This window comes from Onychostoma macrolepis, chromosome 01, assembly GCF_012432095.1.
Source record: "Onychostoma macrolepis isolate SWU-2019 chromosome 01, ASM1243209v1, whole genome shotgun sequence".
In the NCBI taxonomy this organism is placed as follows: domain Eukaryota; kingdom Metazoa; phylum Chordata; class Actinopteri; order Cypriniformes; family Cyprinidae; genus Onychostoma; species Onychostoma macrolepis.
Window position 1 is genome coordinate 12,606,441 of NC_081155.1, and position 16,440 is coordinate 12,622,880.

At 36.1% G+C, this 16,440-nt stretch overlaps 2 protein-coding genes across 2 annotated transcripts; one reads left to right on the forward strand and one right to left on the reverse strand.

Annotated features, from left to right (window-relative positions):
• Positions 1–337: 337 nt before the first annotated feature.
• Positions 338–3,892, forward strand: aptx (aprataxin). Its single transcript, XM_058791227.1, has 9 exons — positions 338–490; positions 571–704; positions 793–839; positions 945–998; positions 1,382–1,636; positions 1,884–1,943; positions 2,243–2,469; positions 2,560–2,663; positions 3,647–3,892. Exons 1-9 carry the CDS (start codon positions 408–410, stop codon positions 3,799–3,801), a joined length of 1,119 nt encoding a protein of 372 aa, XP_058647210.1. The 5' UTR covers positions 338–407; the 3' UTR covers positions 3,802–3,892.
• Positions 3,893–3,968: 76 nt separating this feature from the next.
• On the reverse strand, positions 3,969–15,864 carry slc44a1a (solute carrier family 44 member 1a). The gene is made up of 17 exons (XM_058789088.1): positions 15,755–15,864; positions 15,462–15,565; positions 11,854–11,940; positions 11,348–11,490; positions 11,124–11,260; positions 10,941–11,034; positions 10,336–10,505; positions 9,257–9,346; positions 9,022–9,161; positions 8,748–8,934; positions 7,352–7,520; positions 7,106–7,262; positions 6,849–6,932; positions 6,638–6,775; positions 5,710–5,946; positions 5,506–5,583; positions 3,969–5,042 (listed from the first exon to the last, which is right to left on the reverse strand). Exons 2-17 carry the CDS (start codon positions 15,483–15,485, stop codon positions 5,022–5,024), a joined length of 1,956 nt encoding a protein of 651 aa, XP_058645071.1. The 5' UTR covers positions 15,486–15,565; positions 15,755–15,864; the 3' UTR covers positions 3,969–5,021.
• Between the last annotated feature and the right edge of the window lie 576 nt (positions 15,865–16,440).

The window sequence follows — 16,440 nt, forward strand, 5'->3', positions numbered from 1 at the left end:
TTGTAGAAAAGATGTTCAGGGGATTCAAATTAAGTGCATTAATTTAGTAACAGGTGTACAATTTAAAAAAAAAAAAAAACACAACCTTTAAAAAAGGATTTCAGCATAATTTGCCCACTGTAAATCAGTGCAAATTTATAAAATAAGTTAGTAAACATGAATAATCTTTAAAATAGAATAAAAGTGTAATTATCTGAGGGATATTATTTTGCAATTTGTTAGAAAATGAAGTGTATGCCTTACACTGAATGTAAAATACTGTTAACTGACACTTTATTCTGTATAATAAAACAATAATATATTTTATGTAGTAGTTTATGTAAAGAAGCTCTTCTCTGGTGTGAGCACAGCGCTGTATTTGACCGGTAGGTGGCAGTAAATGCGCTTCTGTTTGTTAGTCGACGTCCATGAAGAAGATTGTGTGTCATGTGCTGCAGTGTTTTGTTTTCAACGGCAACACTTTCTGCTCTAGATACATTACACCAGCAGGGTAAGTGATGTATGTATGCGGAGTTTAGAGAAGCACTTTAGACAGAAAGAATCAAACTGCGAACCATTCTGTGTTTTCAGGGAGATGCCTGTGTGCTTTCTAGTAAGTGAAGATGATTCACATAAACCCATCCAGCTTCATCACCAACAATCCGTGACTCTGGGTCGAGGGCCACAAACTAGGATCAAAGACAAAAAGTGCTCAAGAGAACAAGGTAGAGATATTATTCCATATGAGCAATTGAGAGATCCAGGCTTGTTTATTAAAGAAACTACAACTAATATGTTTTTATTTTCTTGCAGTTGAATTGAGAGCTGATTGCAACAGAGGATTTATCACTGTTAAACAGGCATGTTAGATATTATAGAAAATATTATTATAATCTAGATAACAAAATATAATATTAAAAAAACAAATCTGATCAAATATAATATTGCATGTTACTTTTTAACAGTTGGGTGTCAATCCTACAAATGTGGATAATGTGGTTGTGGGCAAAGGCAATCAGGTACAGTGTCATCAAAACAATTTTTTTACAGTATTTTACAAACTGTATCTCCATATTTATTTCAGTATTTTAAAAAGGTTTAATTCAAACATTTATGTACAGTACAATTCTGGTTTAAAATAATCAAATCAGAATTCCACGTTATTTTCACTAAATAAACACAAGGAAGAATTATAATTAGAACACAGTAATGAAAAGCAATGGTTACATATATTTTTAACATTTTAGAGCATGCTCTTGTTAACCATCATTTATGTGCTATTCATCATCTAGCATACCTATTTTGTCCACAAATGTCCTGTTCTCTTGTAATTGAGGCTGTATTGCACAGGTTACTGGTCTTAACATCCTACAAACCACATGTCGCCCACCTCTACAATCAGGTGACCGTAAAGCCAGGCCAGAGACTTTCCATGGTCAATCAGCAGTATCCTTACACAGTCAAGTTCACTGAGGACACATCCACACCCAGATCTGCCGCAGAGCTGAGCAAACCTTCAAAAAGAGCCCATCGGATGAGCTCCGAGGGGAACGGAGAGAAGATCAAGAGCCCTGCAAACACAACATCAGACCATCACAGAATGTCAGACGATTCACCTCCGCCAAAAAAGACACTGCCATCTGGATCTGATAAATCTGTGAGTTTAATTTGGTCAGGAATTTTCAATAATTTGCAATAAAATTCAAATATATGATAGGTTATACTTGTAATTAAGGACTTTTAGGGAGTAGTTTTGTATTGCACTGGTGTTTTTTGCCTATTTTTAAATTTAAAACAAAGTTCCTGAGCTGGTTAGAGAAATTTTGAAGGTCTATATTAAAGATTTTTTTAAATGCTGAGTTTTCACCGTAGACTAAAACACTGCAAACTTTTTTGTTTCCCAGGAATCTGCTGGCCATTGGAGCCAAGGGCTTAAAGTGTCAATGCAGGACCCTAAGATGCAGGTATAAGTTGTTCATTTCTTTTGAATCCTATGAATCAAAAACTGAAACTGACAATAAAGACTTTTACATCATTACAAAACATTCCTACTCCAAATGCTGTTCTTTTGAACGTTCTATTTATTAAAAACCCCACAAAAATAGCACAACTGTTTGCAGCATTGATAAGAAATGTTTCTCGAGCAGCAAATCAGCATATTAGAATGATTTCTGAAGGATCATGTGACACTGAAGACTGGAAATTCAGCTTTGCATCACAGGGATAAGTTACATTTTTAACAGCTACCATTTTTTATCCTCAGGTGTATAAAGATGAGAGGGTTGTGGTCATCAAGGACAAGTACCCAAAGGCGCGGTACCACTGGCTGGTGCTGCCGTGGGACTCCATCTCTAGTCTGAAGGCTCTGCGCTCGGAGCACGTGGAGCTGCTCAAACACATGCAGCGTGTGGGAGATCAGATGCTGCAGCAGTGCCCTGATGCTCACAAACTGCGCTTCCGTCTGGGATATCACGCCATCCCCAGCATGAGGTACAGATGTCTGCGTCCTGATTGGCTGCTGATGTGGGGAGGGCGGGGCTTGTCATGAATGAAATGTTTAGGATGTTTATTTCTTCTCAGTCATGTCCACCTGCACGTAATCAGCCAAGACTTTGACTCGCCGTGTTTGAAGAACAAGAAACACTGGAATTCCTTCACTACTGACTATTTTGTGGATTCTCGAGGTACATTATACACAAAAAGAGCTGGTTATTCACAATTAAAGATACATGTCTTTGTTGTTCTTTAAAATGTAATTACGTTCTCCATCACATGGATGTAAATCATTAAAATTTGCTGAAAATATACTCAACCTCAGGCCATCCAAGATCTAGATGAGTTTGTCTCTAATGTAGCATTACATCACTTGCTCACCAGTGGATACTCTGCAGTGAATGGGTGCCGTCAGAATGAGAGGCCAAACAGCTGATAAAAACTTCACAATAATCCACATCACTCCAGTCCATCAATTAATGTCTTGTGAAGCGAAAATCTGCATGGTGTTAAGAAACAAACAAATCTATGATTAAGATGTTTTTCATTTCAAACTGTTGCTTCTGGCTAAAATACAAACCCTCTATTCCATAATATAGCTTTCTCCAGTGAAATAGTCATTTCGTCTGAATTATGTGGGAAATCTGCACAGATCAAGCACTTTTTACAAGCGAAAACAGTCCAAAACAGCTCTAAACAAATAAGCGGGTTGGTTTCTATGTGAGAGGGGATGGATTTCTTCACTGGAGGAAGCATTATTATGGATTGTGGACTCGTATTTTGACCTGAAACAATGGTGTAAAGTTGACATGCCTTAATAATAGATTTGTTTATTACAAACACGCAGCTTTTCACTTCACAAGATGTTAATGGAGAGACTGGAGTGGTTTGGATTACTGCGATGTTTTTATCAGCTGTTTGGACTCTCATTCTGACGGCACCCATTCACTGCAGTGCAAGGGATGTAATGCTGAATTTCTCCAAATCCGTTCCTATGAAGAGAAAATTCATCTACATCTTTAAATGGCCTGAGAGCGAGTATGTTTTCTGCAAATGTTCCTTTTTGAGTGATCGATTCCTTTAATGAATTATTTAAAAAGTGAAAAAAACTGTTTAGAGAAACAAGCATTTCCCTGTATAATAAAGCAAAGCATTCATGCTTATCTTTCCACAGATGTCATTGCGATGCTGGAGCATGATGGGAAAGTGACCGTGAAAGAAGGCACTAGTGATTTACTGAAGCTGCCTCTGCGCTGTCACTTGTGTCGTAAAGAGCAGCCCACGATACCTAAACTAAAAGAACATCTCAAAACTCACCTGCCTTCTTAAATCTGTATTTAATCTGTTAAAAATCTGTCAAATTACAATTCATTTGTTAAACCGCCCATTGAATCTTTTAGTAAATTCAATTTGTTCTGGATATCACGACATTGTTTTCATTCAGTCTTTACTGACTTTCATTATGAACATTGATACAATAATGAATCAATAACATATTGCACGTCTCTTTGGTTTTATTGAATGGAGTGTTTAAAGATGGTAGTTAAAAGTAAGTTTTCCTTTCTCACACACACACACACACACAACTTTCACACAAATGCACTTGATTGAAGCTAATGTGCAATTTCTGCACTAAGTGAAATTGCACAAATAACTTTTTGTTGATTGCTGGGACAAACAGGCCATCAGAGTCTTCTCCTCAAACAAACAGAAGATTACAATTCCATTTAGTGTTGTTTGTGATGTATAAATTACACACTTCAGCTTATTGGCACGAGGGAAATGACAATCATTATTATGCTGTTCATTTAGAAGCTGAGAACAAAATATATTTGCTTCTAACATACTGCTGCATAAAACAAATCAGAGAAAATATAAGCAGGAACTACTCTAGAATAATAAAATCAACTGATCTGAAACTGAGGAGAGGGGATCCAATAATATTGCTTACATAGAAAAACAATGACAGTTTGAGTCTCTGCAGACAGGAATGTATTTCACATCCGTTACAAAAGAAAATCTTTCAAAATCAAAAGACATAAACAAGATAAAATACAAAAGCACCTTAAAAAATAAAGTTCGATAACTAAAGCAGGAGTTTATGATATTGCATTTTTTACCAACATACCTAAAACACTAAGGCAGCTATTGCTAGTCCATAACTTCTGTATAAAATTGACTACCCTAATCTAATAAAACAAATAAAAATGCTGTTAGAAAAAAAAAAAAAATGCTCCAACATTTTTACTTTAAATAATTTGCAAATATTCAAGTCTTTTTTCCACGCAAGTTTAAGCTTTTTTTTTTTTTTTTTGATTAAAAAAATTAGGAGCAGATATATTAGTACTGCAGAAATCTACATCCAGTTTGTATTGTGTTTTTTTTTTTTGTGCATGAATCCAGCTCACTGTCCTAGAGCTTTTCTAATGTCAAATGCCCTGCAGTCATGACAGATGTCTGTCACATTGAATTCCCTGAAGAGAAGCTTTTGTGCATCTCAATAGCACTTTTTTGGAGTGTCAGTTGATGTAATACTGCGTTGGTCTTCATCAAGCCAGTGTACCTCCAGTCTGAAATATAATAAATGATACGAGTAAGTAATTAAACGTATATTTAATTCTGTGCTTGTTTTGCTGGAATTTCCCACTTCCAAAAGTCTAATTGGGATAGTTCACCCAAAAAAGAAAATTGTCAACATTTACACATTGTGATGTTGTTCATAACCTGTATGAGTTTCTTTCTTCGGTTGAGCACAAAAGCAGATATTTTGAAGAAATCTGGTAACCATTGATTTCCACGGTATGGAAGAAACAAACATACTATGGAAGTCAATGGCTACTGTCAACAGGTTTGGAACAACATGAGGGAGAGTAAATGACAATTTTCACTTTTGGGTGATCTACATCTTTAAGATTGGCTTACAACCTCTGCAAAATCAAACTTGATTGGAACACAGCACTAAAAAGGTGTTTTTGATGAGAAACCTGATCAACTGAAAAAAAATTGATACTATAATTGTTCTTTTAAACTCACCATGGCTTTCATTTCCCGACTCTCTCCTTCTACTTTGCCGTACCGCTCTGTGGCTTTCCTGGTGTTTTCTACAAACTCCTACATGAATGATCACAGAGAGACACCAACAACATATTTAATGTGATACACAACAACGCAAGACTCATATAAATGACTTTTTCATTGACCTTGAGGTCAGAGGAAATGAAAGGGAAACTGTCTCACCATCAGGGCCTTGTCCATGTAGTACTCTCTGCCCGCGCTGCCGTCGTTGTACTTGGTGTCGATTGCGAAGCAGAGGAAGAGAACGTCTACTACGATCTCAAAGATGGAGAGGAAGCAGTGGGCCACCAGGAAGGCGAAGACGCACACGATGATGAGCGGCAGCACCCAGACGGTGTATTCACGCTGATAGTTCAGTGACAGGACGCCCGCAAACGCCGTACACGATACGATCAACACCTGCAGACACGAGAAACAACTGTTACACCGTTTGGAATCAGTTTTAGTCAAATTTAGTATCATTAATACACTGTAAAAAGTGATAAGTTGACTTAACTTAAAAAAAATTGAGGAAACCCGTTGCCTTAATCATTTTAAGTAAATAATTTTAAAAATAAAAGTTAAGTGAACTTGACAATTCACTTAACTTATTTTTTTTTTAATTTTTCAGTTAATGTTTATTTTATTCCAAGTAATTAAAGTTTTTTTTTTTTTTTTTTAAGGTTTATGTTAATAATAACCGTGTTTGGGCTACAGACAAAAATGATACCTCAGATGAAGATTTAAAATTAAATGAACAAATAATTAATATAATGGTAGTAGTAATAATAACATAATTATTAGATTTTAAAAAATTAAATGGAAAAAAAAAAGTTAAAATTAAAGAAAATTATACATGGTGCCTTGCCAACTAAATGGAATAAAATATATTTAAGTTGAAGTACTAAAATGACTAAAGCTGAAACAAATGTTAAAAATATATATAATTTTTTTTTTAAAGACAAAATTATAATAACTAAAAATTAATCTATTAATTAAAATGAAATGGAAAATGAAAAAATAAAATATTAATAAATACTATAAATATTTCCTAAAGTAACACCGATTTCTCCGCAGTATAAAGGGAAGTTACGAATCTGTGAATAAATACCTTTCCTAAAAACAGCACAAAGTCCCCGACACTGTTGATAGCTGCCACACGGAGAGCGTTTTCCGCGAGGATGAAGAAAGCGTCTCGCGCAGACGTGCAGAAGTTGGTGCTGTTGATGGCCGTTGCCGTATATGCGTTCTGAAGAAAAGCCACATGATTAACGCATCGAATTAAAACAAATTAATTCATATATTTGTGCAATAAGACTCACCATGTTCAGGTAAGTGAGGCACTTCTCTAGACACCACAGACAGCAGATACACGCCTTCAGCATGCAGCGCGCACAGCCGTTTTCCTACAGCAACAAAACAGGCCTCAAGTTTACGAGTTTCAGCTCTTTAATTCATCAAGGATGCATTAAATCGATCAAAAGTGAAAGTAAAGACATTCATAATGTTAGAAAAGGTTTCTATTTGAAAATTGAAACCAAATCTGTTGCGACATGAAGATGAGCTGATGGTGACTGACTCTTCCTTTGAGCTGGCTGTGGATGTAGGTGAGGATGAGTCTGGGAATCTCCACTAGAGTGATGATGAAGGCTCCTTTCACCACAGTGCCCAGATGATAGCGCATCAGACGCAGCACAGACGTCACGATGGGCGTGAAGGGCATCTGAGACTTATCTCTACAATCAGACAGAGAAACAGAGTAGAACTCACGACTGTTGTCCTTTATGGACAGATGGAGGAAAGTGAATGACCTTTGACCTCTGACCTGGTGAAATAGTAAGTGACGACAGCTCCGGCCACAGTCATCTGCTGACAGGCGAGGATGAACTCACTGATCCAGATGAGGCCCACGGCGTGGTACCACACCATGTACTGCAGCGGCCCGTCCATTCGAAACTCCACCAGACCCGTCTGGTTATTCTGCACTGGACTTCCTGCGGGGAAAACAGAGAAACACTGAAATATAATAAAACAATCATCCGATTAAGGCTGGGGAATATAATTAATGTTTATGATATATTTATGATAGTATTTCTTCTGAGATAAAAAAATAAGCACATTGTGAATATAGTGATCATTTGTATGCGTATGAGAAAAAGAGACATTTTTAATAGCGTTTCAGATGTAAACCTCAGCAAAATGCCATTAGAGTTAGTAAGTTTAATTCATTTTACTGTCCATTCCAATAAATCCATTTTTTGTTGATTAGTAAGTAAATTATAAAAAATACAAAATGTGCGCGCATTTTATATATATATATATATATATATACACACACTATATAATTTATTTTTTTTTTTACATTTTTTAAAAATAAACAATTTTACATGTCCAATTTTTGCACATATACTAATTAATTAAATTTTTATATACACAGTTACTATATAACTAATATGTACAATTATTGTACAACTCCACTATATAAACATTATGTATTGTGTATACATATACATACATAAACACACAGTTTAAAGACAAACTTATATTATATAATATATAAAATTTATAAGCATTTTTCATTCATAACTAGAATTTAAAATCATATTGCGACATGTTTAATACTTCTAAGAGTTATAGGCACGCAAACTTTGGAAAAAGAATATTTATGGCACTCAGACAGTTATGTTCCATGCAGTTGTCTTAACAGAAGAAAACAAGATAAATCTCTAGTTTCAACATTATTTGTTTTTCAGAAATTAAGTGACATATTTTTGAAAACTGACCCACATTGGGTCATTGGCACATAATGTAACAAAGATTTCGAAAGTCATCAGACTTTACTAATAGATCTACCAATCTCTGAGTAAAATTAACATTATGATGCTGCCATCTTTCTGAAGTCATTTTTAACCCCTTGAAATCTGGCTCTAAATCGCAGGTGAAAATTGCCATTTTGACCCCTCTGTACAAAATAGTGGATTACTCCGTAAATATTCATCCATGACATTTAATATTTTGGCTTTCATCACTATACATGTTTATCTTTCTTCAGAAAAAATATTTGTGAAATCAAAAATTTGAGCCGGGGAAGTTTCTGAATTTTGGTTGATTTGACACGGAATGACCCTGGAGCAAATACATAACAATTGACATATGAAGCTATATCGTGACTACCAGAAATGCCGCCCACCCCAGACCTTCATTCAATTGCTATGACAGACCTGCGGATCCGAGGAAGAGGAGCACGGTGATCCAGTAAACCCAGAAGAGCATGAGCGTGAGGAAGGTCCAGAAGGGCTGCAGGGCCAGCAGAGGCAGATGAGTGAACACTTTACCAGCAACGTGAAACAGAGCGATGGTGAGCGCCACTCGCTTCCTCATGAAGAACATCAGCAGCAGCAGAATCACCTGAGGTGCACCGTTATTCAATATTACATAGCTGCATATTAAACAAATTTTGCCAGTTCATATAGTAGCATGTGGCCTCAAACGTACAGTGAAGACAGTGGCAGCGATGGCGTAGATGAGCAGGGCTTTCTGGTTGTCTTTGGCCACCTCCAGTTCCAGAGCCGGTAGAGTGGAGTTCACAGATTTACTGTGATCCACATACAGCCACCACAAGATCCCCGTCCCACCTGCCACAAACACAGCGCTGCCTCACTATGACCTGCAGCCAGTCACAGCGGCTGATGGCCCTGTCATTTATTTCTATGAAATACTAAAGTCTCACCAATTGACCCGACCACCACAACAGCTGTGAGAATCCAGACCAGAATCACGGAGATGTAGCGGATCACAACCATCAGGATCAGAGACAGAACTGCAGCACAGAGCAGAGACAGAACGGTGCTTTAAACCTCGCTCTTCTGACCACTGACGTTCAACATATGCTAGTCAATTATTACACTTAACTAAAACCAAAATAAAGCCACAAAACAACAACATCTTAATACTTCAAATAAAAACATGAACTGAAATCAAATACATTTATGTAATATAATAAAACTTATTTCAGCTAGTTTTCAATAAAAACAAAAAAAAACAATGAACTAAAATAAAAAATCAAACTTAAGCTATTAATTAATAAAAACTATACATACATATTTAATAAAAACAAAAAGTAATACCATTATGAAAACACAACAAAAAGAAAGTTGTGTTTCTATGTAAGAAGCTTTAAATTGATAAAAATGAAATTTAACAATTAATAAAAACAAATAAAAAAGGCTAAAACTAACTCAAATTTAAATGAAATGGAAAAAATAAACAGTACGTGAAATAAAATAAGTTGCCAATGAAACATTTCTCATTTAGTTTAAATTGATGTACTAAAATAACTATAAATGACATAAAAAAAATTATAAAAACTATATAGTCATGTTTAATAAAAAGCAAAAACTAATAAAAGAAAAACGCAACATAAAATAAATACTAAAACTAACTTAAATTAAAATGTAATAAAATAAACAGTAAGTGAAATAAAATAAAAAGTTATTTCCGTTAGTTGCTCAGGAAACACTGGCAACATTTTAATTTAGTTTGATGCACTAAAATAAATAAAAATGAACAAATTAGTTCAAGTTATTAGTAAATAACATTTTTAATATATTTTAATGTTTAATATTTCTTAATTTTATTAATTATAATAACAATATAATAGTATCTTGATACTAAAAGCACTGATGCAAATCAGGTTTTATATTTATGAAACTAAAACTGAAGAGATGTTAATGGAAGTTTTGATTAATGTAATTTGTATGAATGTTGTTCTGAAGTTTTCATGAGAAGAGTGCCGTGTAATGAGCTGACCGAGAGCGAGCAGACACAGGCCCATGATGATCTCTTTGGATGTCATGACTCCAGCGATGACTCTGTGCACCACGCTGTTGTCACTGACGAAAGTGATGAAGGCCTCGGCAAACTTGGCGTAGCAGGAAATGTCAACTGGCACACAGCGGTGAAACACTGGTAAGGATGCACTACACACAAAAAAAAAACAGACAAAACACAGGTTAGTCTGAATGGAAATTCATCAAACCTACGAATAAAAAGATCAACCCAAACCATTTTGTTTTCTTTGCTGGACGTTTGGGTGGAAATATCAATGGGACTGCTCTTGTTTAAAATTACCAAAAGTTTTTATTTTAGCCATGAATCATGATTTGCAACTTGCCATCTCTAGTCAGCGGCTTTTTTGTGGAAATATTTAATAAACATCTATCTTTACAATATACTTTATACCTACACTACCTTTTAAAATATATATTCTTTTAAATAATTTATTTTAAAAACATTAAAAAAAATAAAAATTAATACAGCCTTGTTGAGCAGAAAGGACTTCTTTCAAATACATTCCTAAAAAAAAAATCTTACAGATGCCAAACTAACACACATGGACTAAATACATGGACTACCTCGGATGGACAGGAAGTGTTGGACATTTTGTAGTCCTATTAGGGTGAGAGGAATACTTGTCCGGTTGTACATCATAGGAGCATAAATCAGATCCTAGAGACAACAATACAGAAAAACAAAACCCCATTAGGCCTAAATCACATTTCAGGACATTCGGCCGAATGTGACAGCACTGAGCTCACCGTTAACTGTAGAGAAACTGTAGAGATCCTCATAAGTCTTCAGCGCGGCGTCTGGACACTTCGAGACGCACAAAGCCACAGATTTAATCTTTCTTCTCAGTATGTCGATGTTACAGGGGTCCAGGAAAAACACATACCTGTGACAAAACCATTGAACAAACAGTCACTCAACACCTGTAAAATCTACAGAGGCGGCAGCTGTGTTTCCACTCGTTCTCACTCACTTTCTGGAGGTGTGGTCACGGCCGCTGAGCTCTATTCCTGGGATTTTGGCGTTCTTCTGACCACAGGTGTTCCCGTAGCTGTCGTACCCTGATATGAGTCTGGACGCGGCCCCTGTTGCAATGGAAAAGCCACAGATGCAGAGCTGCCACAGAAACACAAGATGAGGATCAGGACACGGGACACAACCGGTAGCGCAAATTATTAATGGGAAATATTTGCCACCTGGAACTGATTTTCAGATGAATTATTTACCTATATAAAAGGTATTTTTGCCATATATAAACAGACAGCATGCTGTCCATTTAATTCAAGTACTTAAGTTGAACCAATTAATTAAATACACTTCATTTAAACACTTATTAATACTATATACACAATAATAAAAAATAAGAACATCAGACAATAATATTGTTTAAATTGAATAATAATAATAATTAATACTTAATGTTCTTGTATATGTAATTATTATTATTATTTTTTTAAATATGTGAATTGTATTTCCTACCATGCCGACATTGAAGAGGATGAACAGGAGCAGCCATGGGACATCTGTGCACTTCCTCTGCTCTAAGGGTTTCCACTCGCGGGTCTTCTGTAAAGGGGAAGTTGACATAGTTGATGTGACACATACATATAAATGTATACATATAATAAATGCATGCATGCATAAATAAATACATTTTTTTGTGGATCAAGTACCATTTTCTAATTGCTTTATATTTTTAATAACTGTATATTACTTTAACACATAACTAGTTAGGTAAACAACAAAAAAAGGATGTAATTAAAATAATGAAAACCTAAAAAAGACATTGTGACAAGCAGTATCATTTTAGTATTCTTTATAAACTACGATAGAATTTTGAATTGACCTTTATCTTTTATATTTTCAGTTTTCATTTAAATTGTAGTTTTAGCAATTCTGTTATGTACGTATACAGTGAGGAAAATAAGTATTTGAACACCCTGCTATTTTGCAAGTTCTCCCACTTAGAAATCATGGAGGGGTCTGAAATTGTCATCGTAGGTGCATGTCCACTGTGAGAGACATAATCTAAAAAAAAAAATCCAGAAATCACAATGTATGATTTTTTAACTATTTATTTGTATGATACAGCTGCAAATAATTATTTGAACACCTGTCTATCAGCTAGAATTCTGACCCTCAAAGACCTGTTAGTCTGCCTTTAAAATGTCCACCTCCACTCCATTTATTATCCTAAATTAGATGCACCTGTTTGAGGTCGTTAGCTGCATAAAGACACCTGTCCACCCCATACAATCAGTAAGAATCCAACTACTAACATGGCCAAGACCAAAGAGCTGTCCAAAGACACTAGAGACAAAATTGTACACCTCCACAAGGCTGGAAAGGGCTACGGGAAATTGCCAAGCAGCTTGGTGAAAAAGGTCCACTGTTGGAGCAATCATTAGAAAATGGAAGAAGCTAAACATGACTGTCAATCTCCCTCGGACTGGGGCTCCATGCAAGATCTCACCTCGTGGGGTCTCAATGATCCTAAGAAAGGTGAGAAATCAGCCCAGAACTACACGGGAGGAGCTGGTCAATGACCTGAAAAGAGCTGGGACCACCGTTTCCAAGGTTACTGTTGGTAATACACTAAGACGTCATGGTTTGAAATCATGCATGGCACGGAAGGTTCCCCTGCTTCAACCAGCACATGTCCAGGCCGACTTAAGTTTGCCAATGACCATTTGGATGATCCAGAGGACTCATGGGAGAAAGTCATGTGGTCAGATGAGACCAAAATAGAACTTTTGGTCATAATTCCACTAAACGTGTTTGGAGGAAGAAGAATGATGAGTACCATCCCAAGAACACCATCCCTACTGTGAAGCATGGGGTGGTAGCATCATGCTTTGGGGTGTTTTTCTGCACATGGGACAGGGCGACTGCACTGTATTAAGGAGAGGATGACCGGGGCCATGTATTGCGAGATTTTGGGAACAACCTCCTTCCCTCAGTTAGAGCATTGAAGATGGGTCGAGGCTGGGTCTTCCAACATGACAATGACCAAGCACACAGCCAGGATAACCAAGGAGTGGCTCTGTAAGAAGCATATCAAGGTTCTGGCGTGGCCTAGCCAGTCTCCAGACCTAAACCCAATAGAGAATCTTTGGAGGAGCTCAAACTCCGTGTTTCTCAGCGACAGGCCAGAAACCTGACTGATCTAGAGAAGATCTGTGTGGAGGTGGGCCAAAATCCCTCCTGCAGTGTGTGCAAACCTGGTGAAAAACTACAGGAAACGTTTGACCTCTGTAATTGCAAACAAAGGCTACTGTACCAAATATTAACACTGATTTTCTCAGGTGTTCAAATACTTATTTGCAGCTGTATCATACAAATAAATAGTTAAAAAAATCATACATTGTGATTTCTGGATTTTTTTTTTTAGATTATGTCTCTCACAGTGGACATGCACCTACTATGACAATTTCAGACCCCTCCATGATTTCTAAGTGGGAGAACTTGCAAAATAGCAGGGTGTTCAAATACTTATTTTCCTCACTGTATATGTGACCCTGGACCACAAAACCAGTCTTAAGTCGCTGGGGTATATTTGTAGCAATAGCCAACAATACACTTTATGGGTCAAAATTATAGATTTTTCTTTTATGCTAAAAATCATTAATAAATGTGACCCAGGACCACAAAACCGGTCATAAGTGTCAATTTTTCGAAATTGAGATTTCTACATCATATGAAAGCTGAATAAATAAGCTTTCCATTGATGTGTGGTTTGTTAGGATATGGCCGAGATACAACTATTTGAAAATCTGGAATCTGAGGGTGCAAAAAAAAAAATCAAAATATTGAGAAAATCGCCTTTAAAGTTATCTAAATTAAGTTCTTAGCTATGCATATTACTGATCAAAAATTAAGTTTTTATATATTTACAGTAGGAAATTCGCTAAATATCTTCATGGAACATGATCTTTAGTTAATATCCTAATGATTTTTGGCATAAAATAAAAATGGATAATTTTGACCGATACAATGTATTTTTGGCTATTTCTAAAAATATACCCCAGCGACTTAAGACTGGTTTTGTGCTCCAGGGTCACATGTAAAGATCATATTCCATGAACATATTTTGTAAATTTACTACTGTAAATATATCAAAATGTCGTTTTTGATTAGTGATACGCATTGCTAAGAATTCATTTGGACAACTTTAAAGGCGATTTTCTCAATATTTGGATTTTTTTGCACCCTCAGATTCCAGATTTTCAAATAGTTGTATCTTGGCCAAATATTGTCTGATCCTAACAAACCATACATCAATGGAAAGCTTATTTATTCAGCTTTCAGATGATGTATAAATCTCAATTTTGAGAAATTTACACTTAAGACTGGTTTTGTGGTCCAGGGTCACATATGTTTATGTATAATGGTTTAGTCATTTTTTGTGCTTTTGTTTCATTTGTTAATTTTAGTTTTTATTAAATATGTCTATATATTACCGTATTAGTTTCAGTAATTTAGTACTCAACTTAAACATGTTTTATTTCAGTTAGTTGCAAAGGTAACATTTCAAATTTTCATTTAACTGTTTTATTTTTTTATTTATTCAAAGTTTTCCATCTAATATTTATATTTTAATTATTTTATTTCAACTTTATTTTAATTCATGATAACCATTTTAATAAGTTTTAATATAACACTGGTGACCATTCCAAAAATGTACGCTTCTATTTTTATCCTAAAATCTTATACCTGGGAAAAGTTCAGCTGCACAAAGCAGGAATAAAACATTCTGAAAGCCGTGGTGAATGAATAGGATGGGGCTGTCTGAACACACCTGACTCGTTCTCAGTGAAACCCGGAAATGAGCTTTACACTGTTGACAAACGAAGCTCTGCATTGATTTATCGTTATTTTGACGTGATAGGCGCAATAGCTCGCTGTATAAAGCACACAGCCCTTCCATTTCATAAACCCACGAGACCCTTGCTTGCATATGAGTGACTAATATGAGTGTTTGCTCTCACACTCATAACTTCATGCAGTGCATGTATCCGTCAAGTCAAAAAGTTTCCAGATGCCAATCAGCGTGCATTTGCACGGTGTTGTGTTTTATGATGTCTTACCTGTGTGCTACCGCAGCATCCCATAATTCCTGAGTTGATGAGAATCACAAACGCACGTGAAGCAGCGCTAAATCAGGGAGTTGGCAGCGCGCGATCAGCGTGTCCTGCAGCAATTTCCGAAGAATATGGTGTAAAAGTTGCACATTGGTAATAAAATACGCATAAATGCCCTCAGAAACAAAGACACGTCGGCTGTAGCAATCACGCATGAATATAAACACACTCGAGCAGCTACTGTTAGTAAATGGATTAGGATCTGTTTTTTTCAGGATCTGACGTGCTGTAATTCTCACAGTGAAATCCGTGACAAGGTGAAGAAGGCGGAGCTGTCCTGTCCTGTCCTCCTCTCCTCCTCCTTCTTCTCCTCCTCCTCCTCCTTTTCTTCTGTCACACCGGAAAACAATGAACTGGGATCAGCTATTTCACACTCCAGTTCCCTCGGTGTGACATTATCGCGAGCTGCTGGAGTCTGATTGTCCATACTCGAAGATACATTAACATTAGGACGCGTTTCACGTTTGTTATGCTAATTAACGTTATGCCACTGAACGAATCTTGAATGCTCGTTTAAAGAGATTCTTTTGTAATGATTCGGTTAATATGATTCACAAGGAATCGTGAATCACTCGACTGCATGGGGTTGATCAACATATCAATCTCGGTCATTTCGTTAATTATGTTGTTGACAAAATTGTTGCAATAAACAAACGTGATATATAATAACCTAATCGACAATAGTGATAACCCGTAATATTAATTAAAATACAATAACATGTTCAACGTAAATTCAGATTTCGCGCAAAAGATACTGCGAACACTTACCTGAAATTAGTGAATCGGGTCTTTGAAGAACGAATCGTTCGAACGAACCGATTCGCTACTGTGATTCGGATTATTGAGCTCGTTTGCTGTGTCTTTAGCACCATCTAGCGTGAAAAATAAATAGTGCGAAAACCTATTAGTGTTTGCGACCATTTTA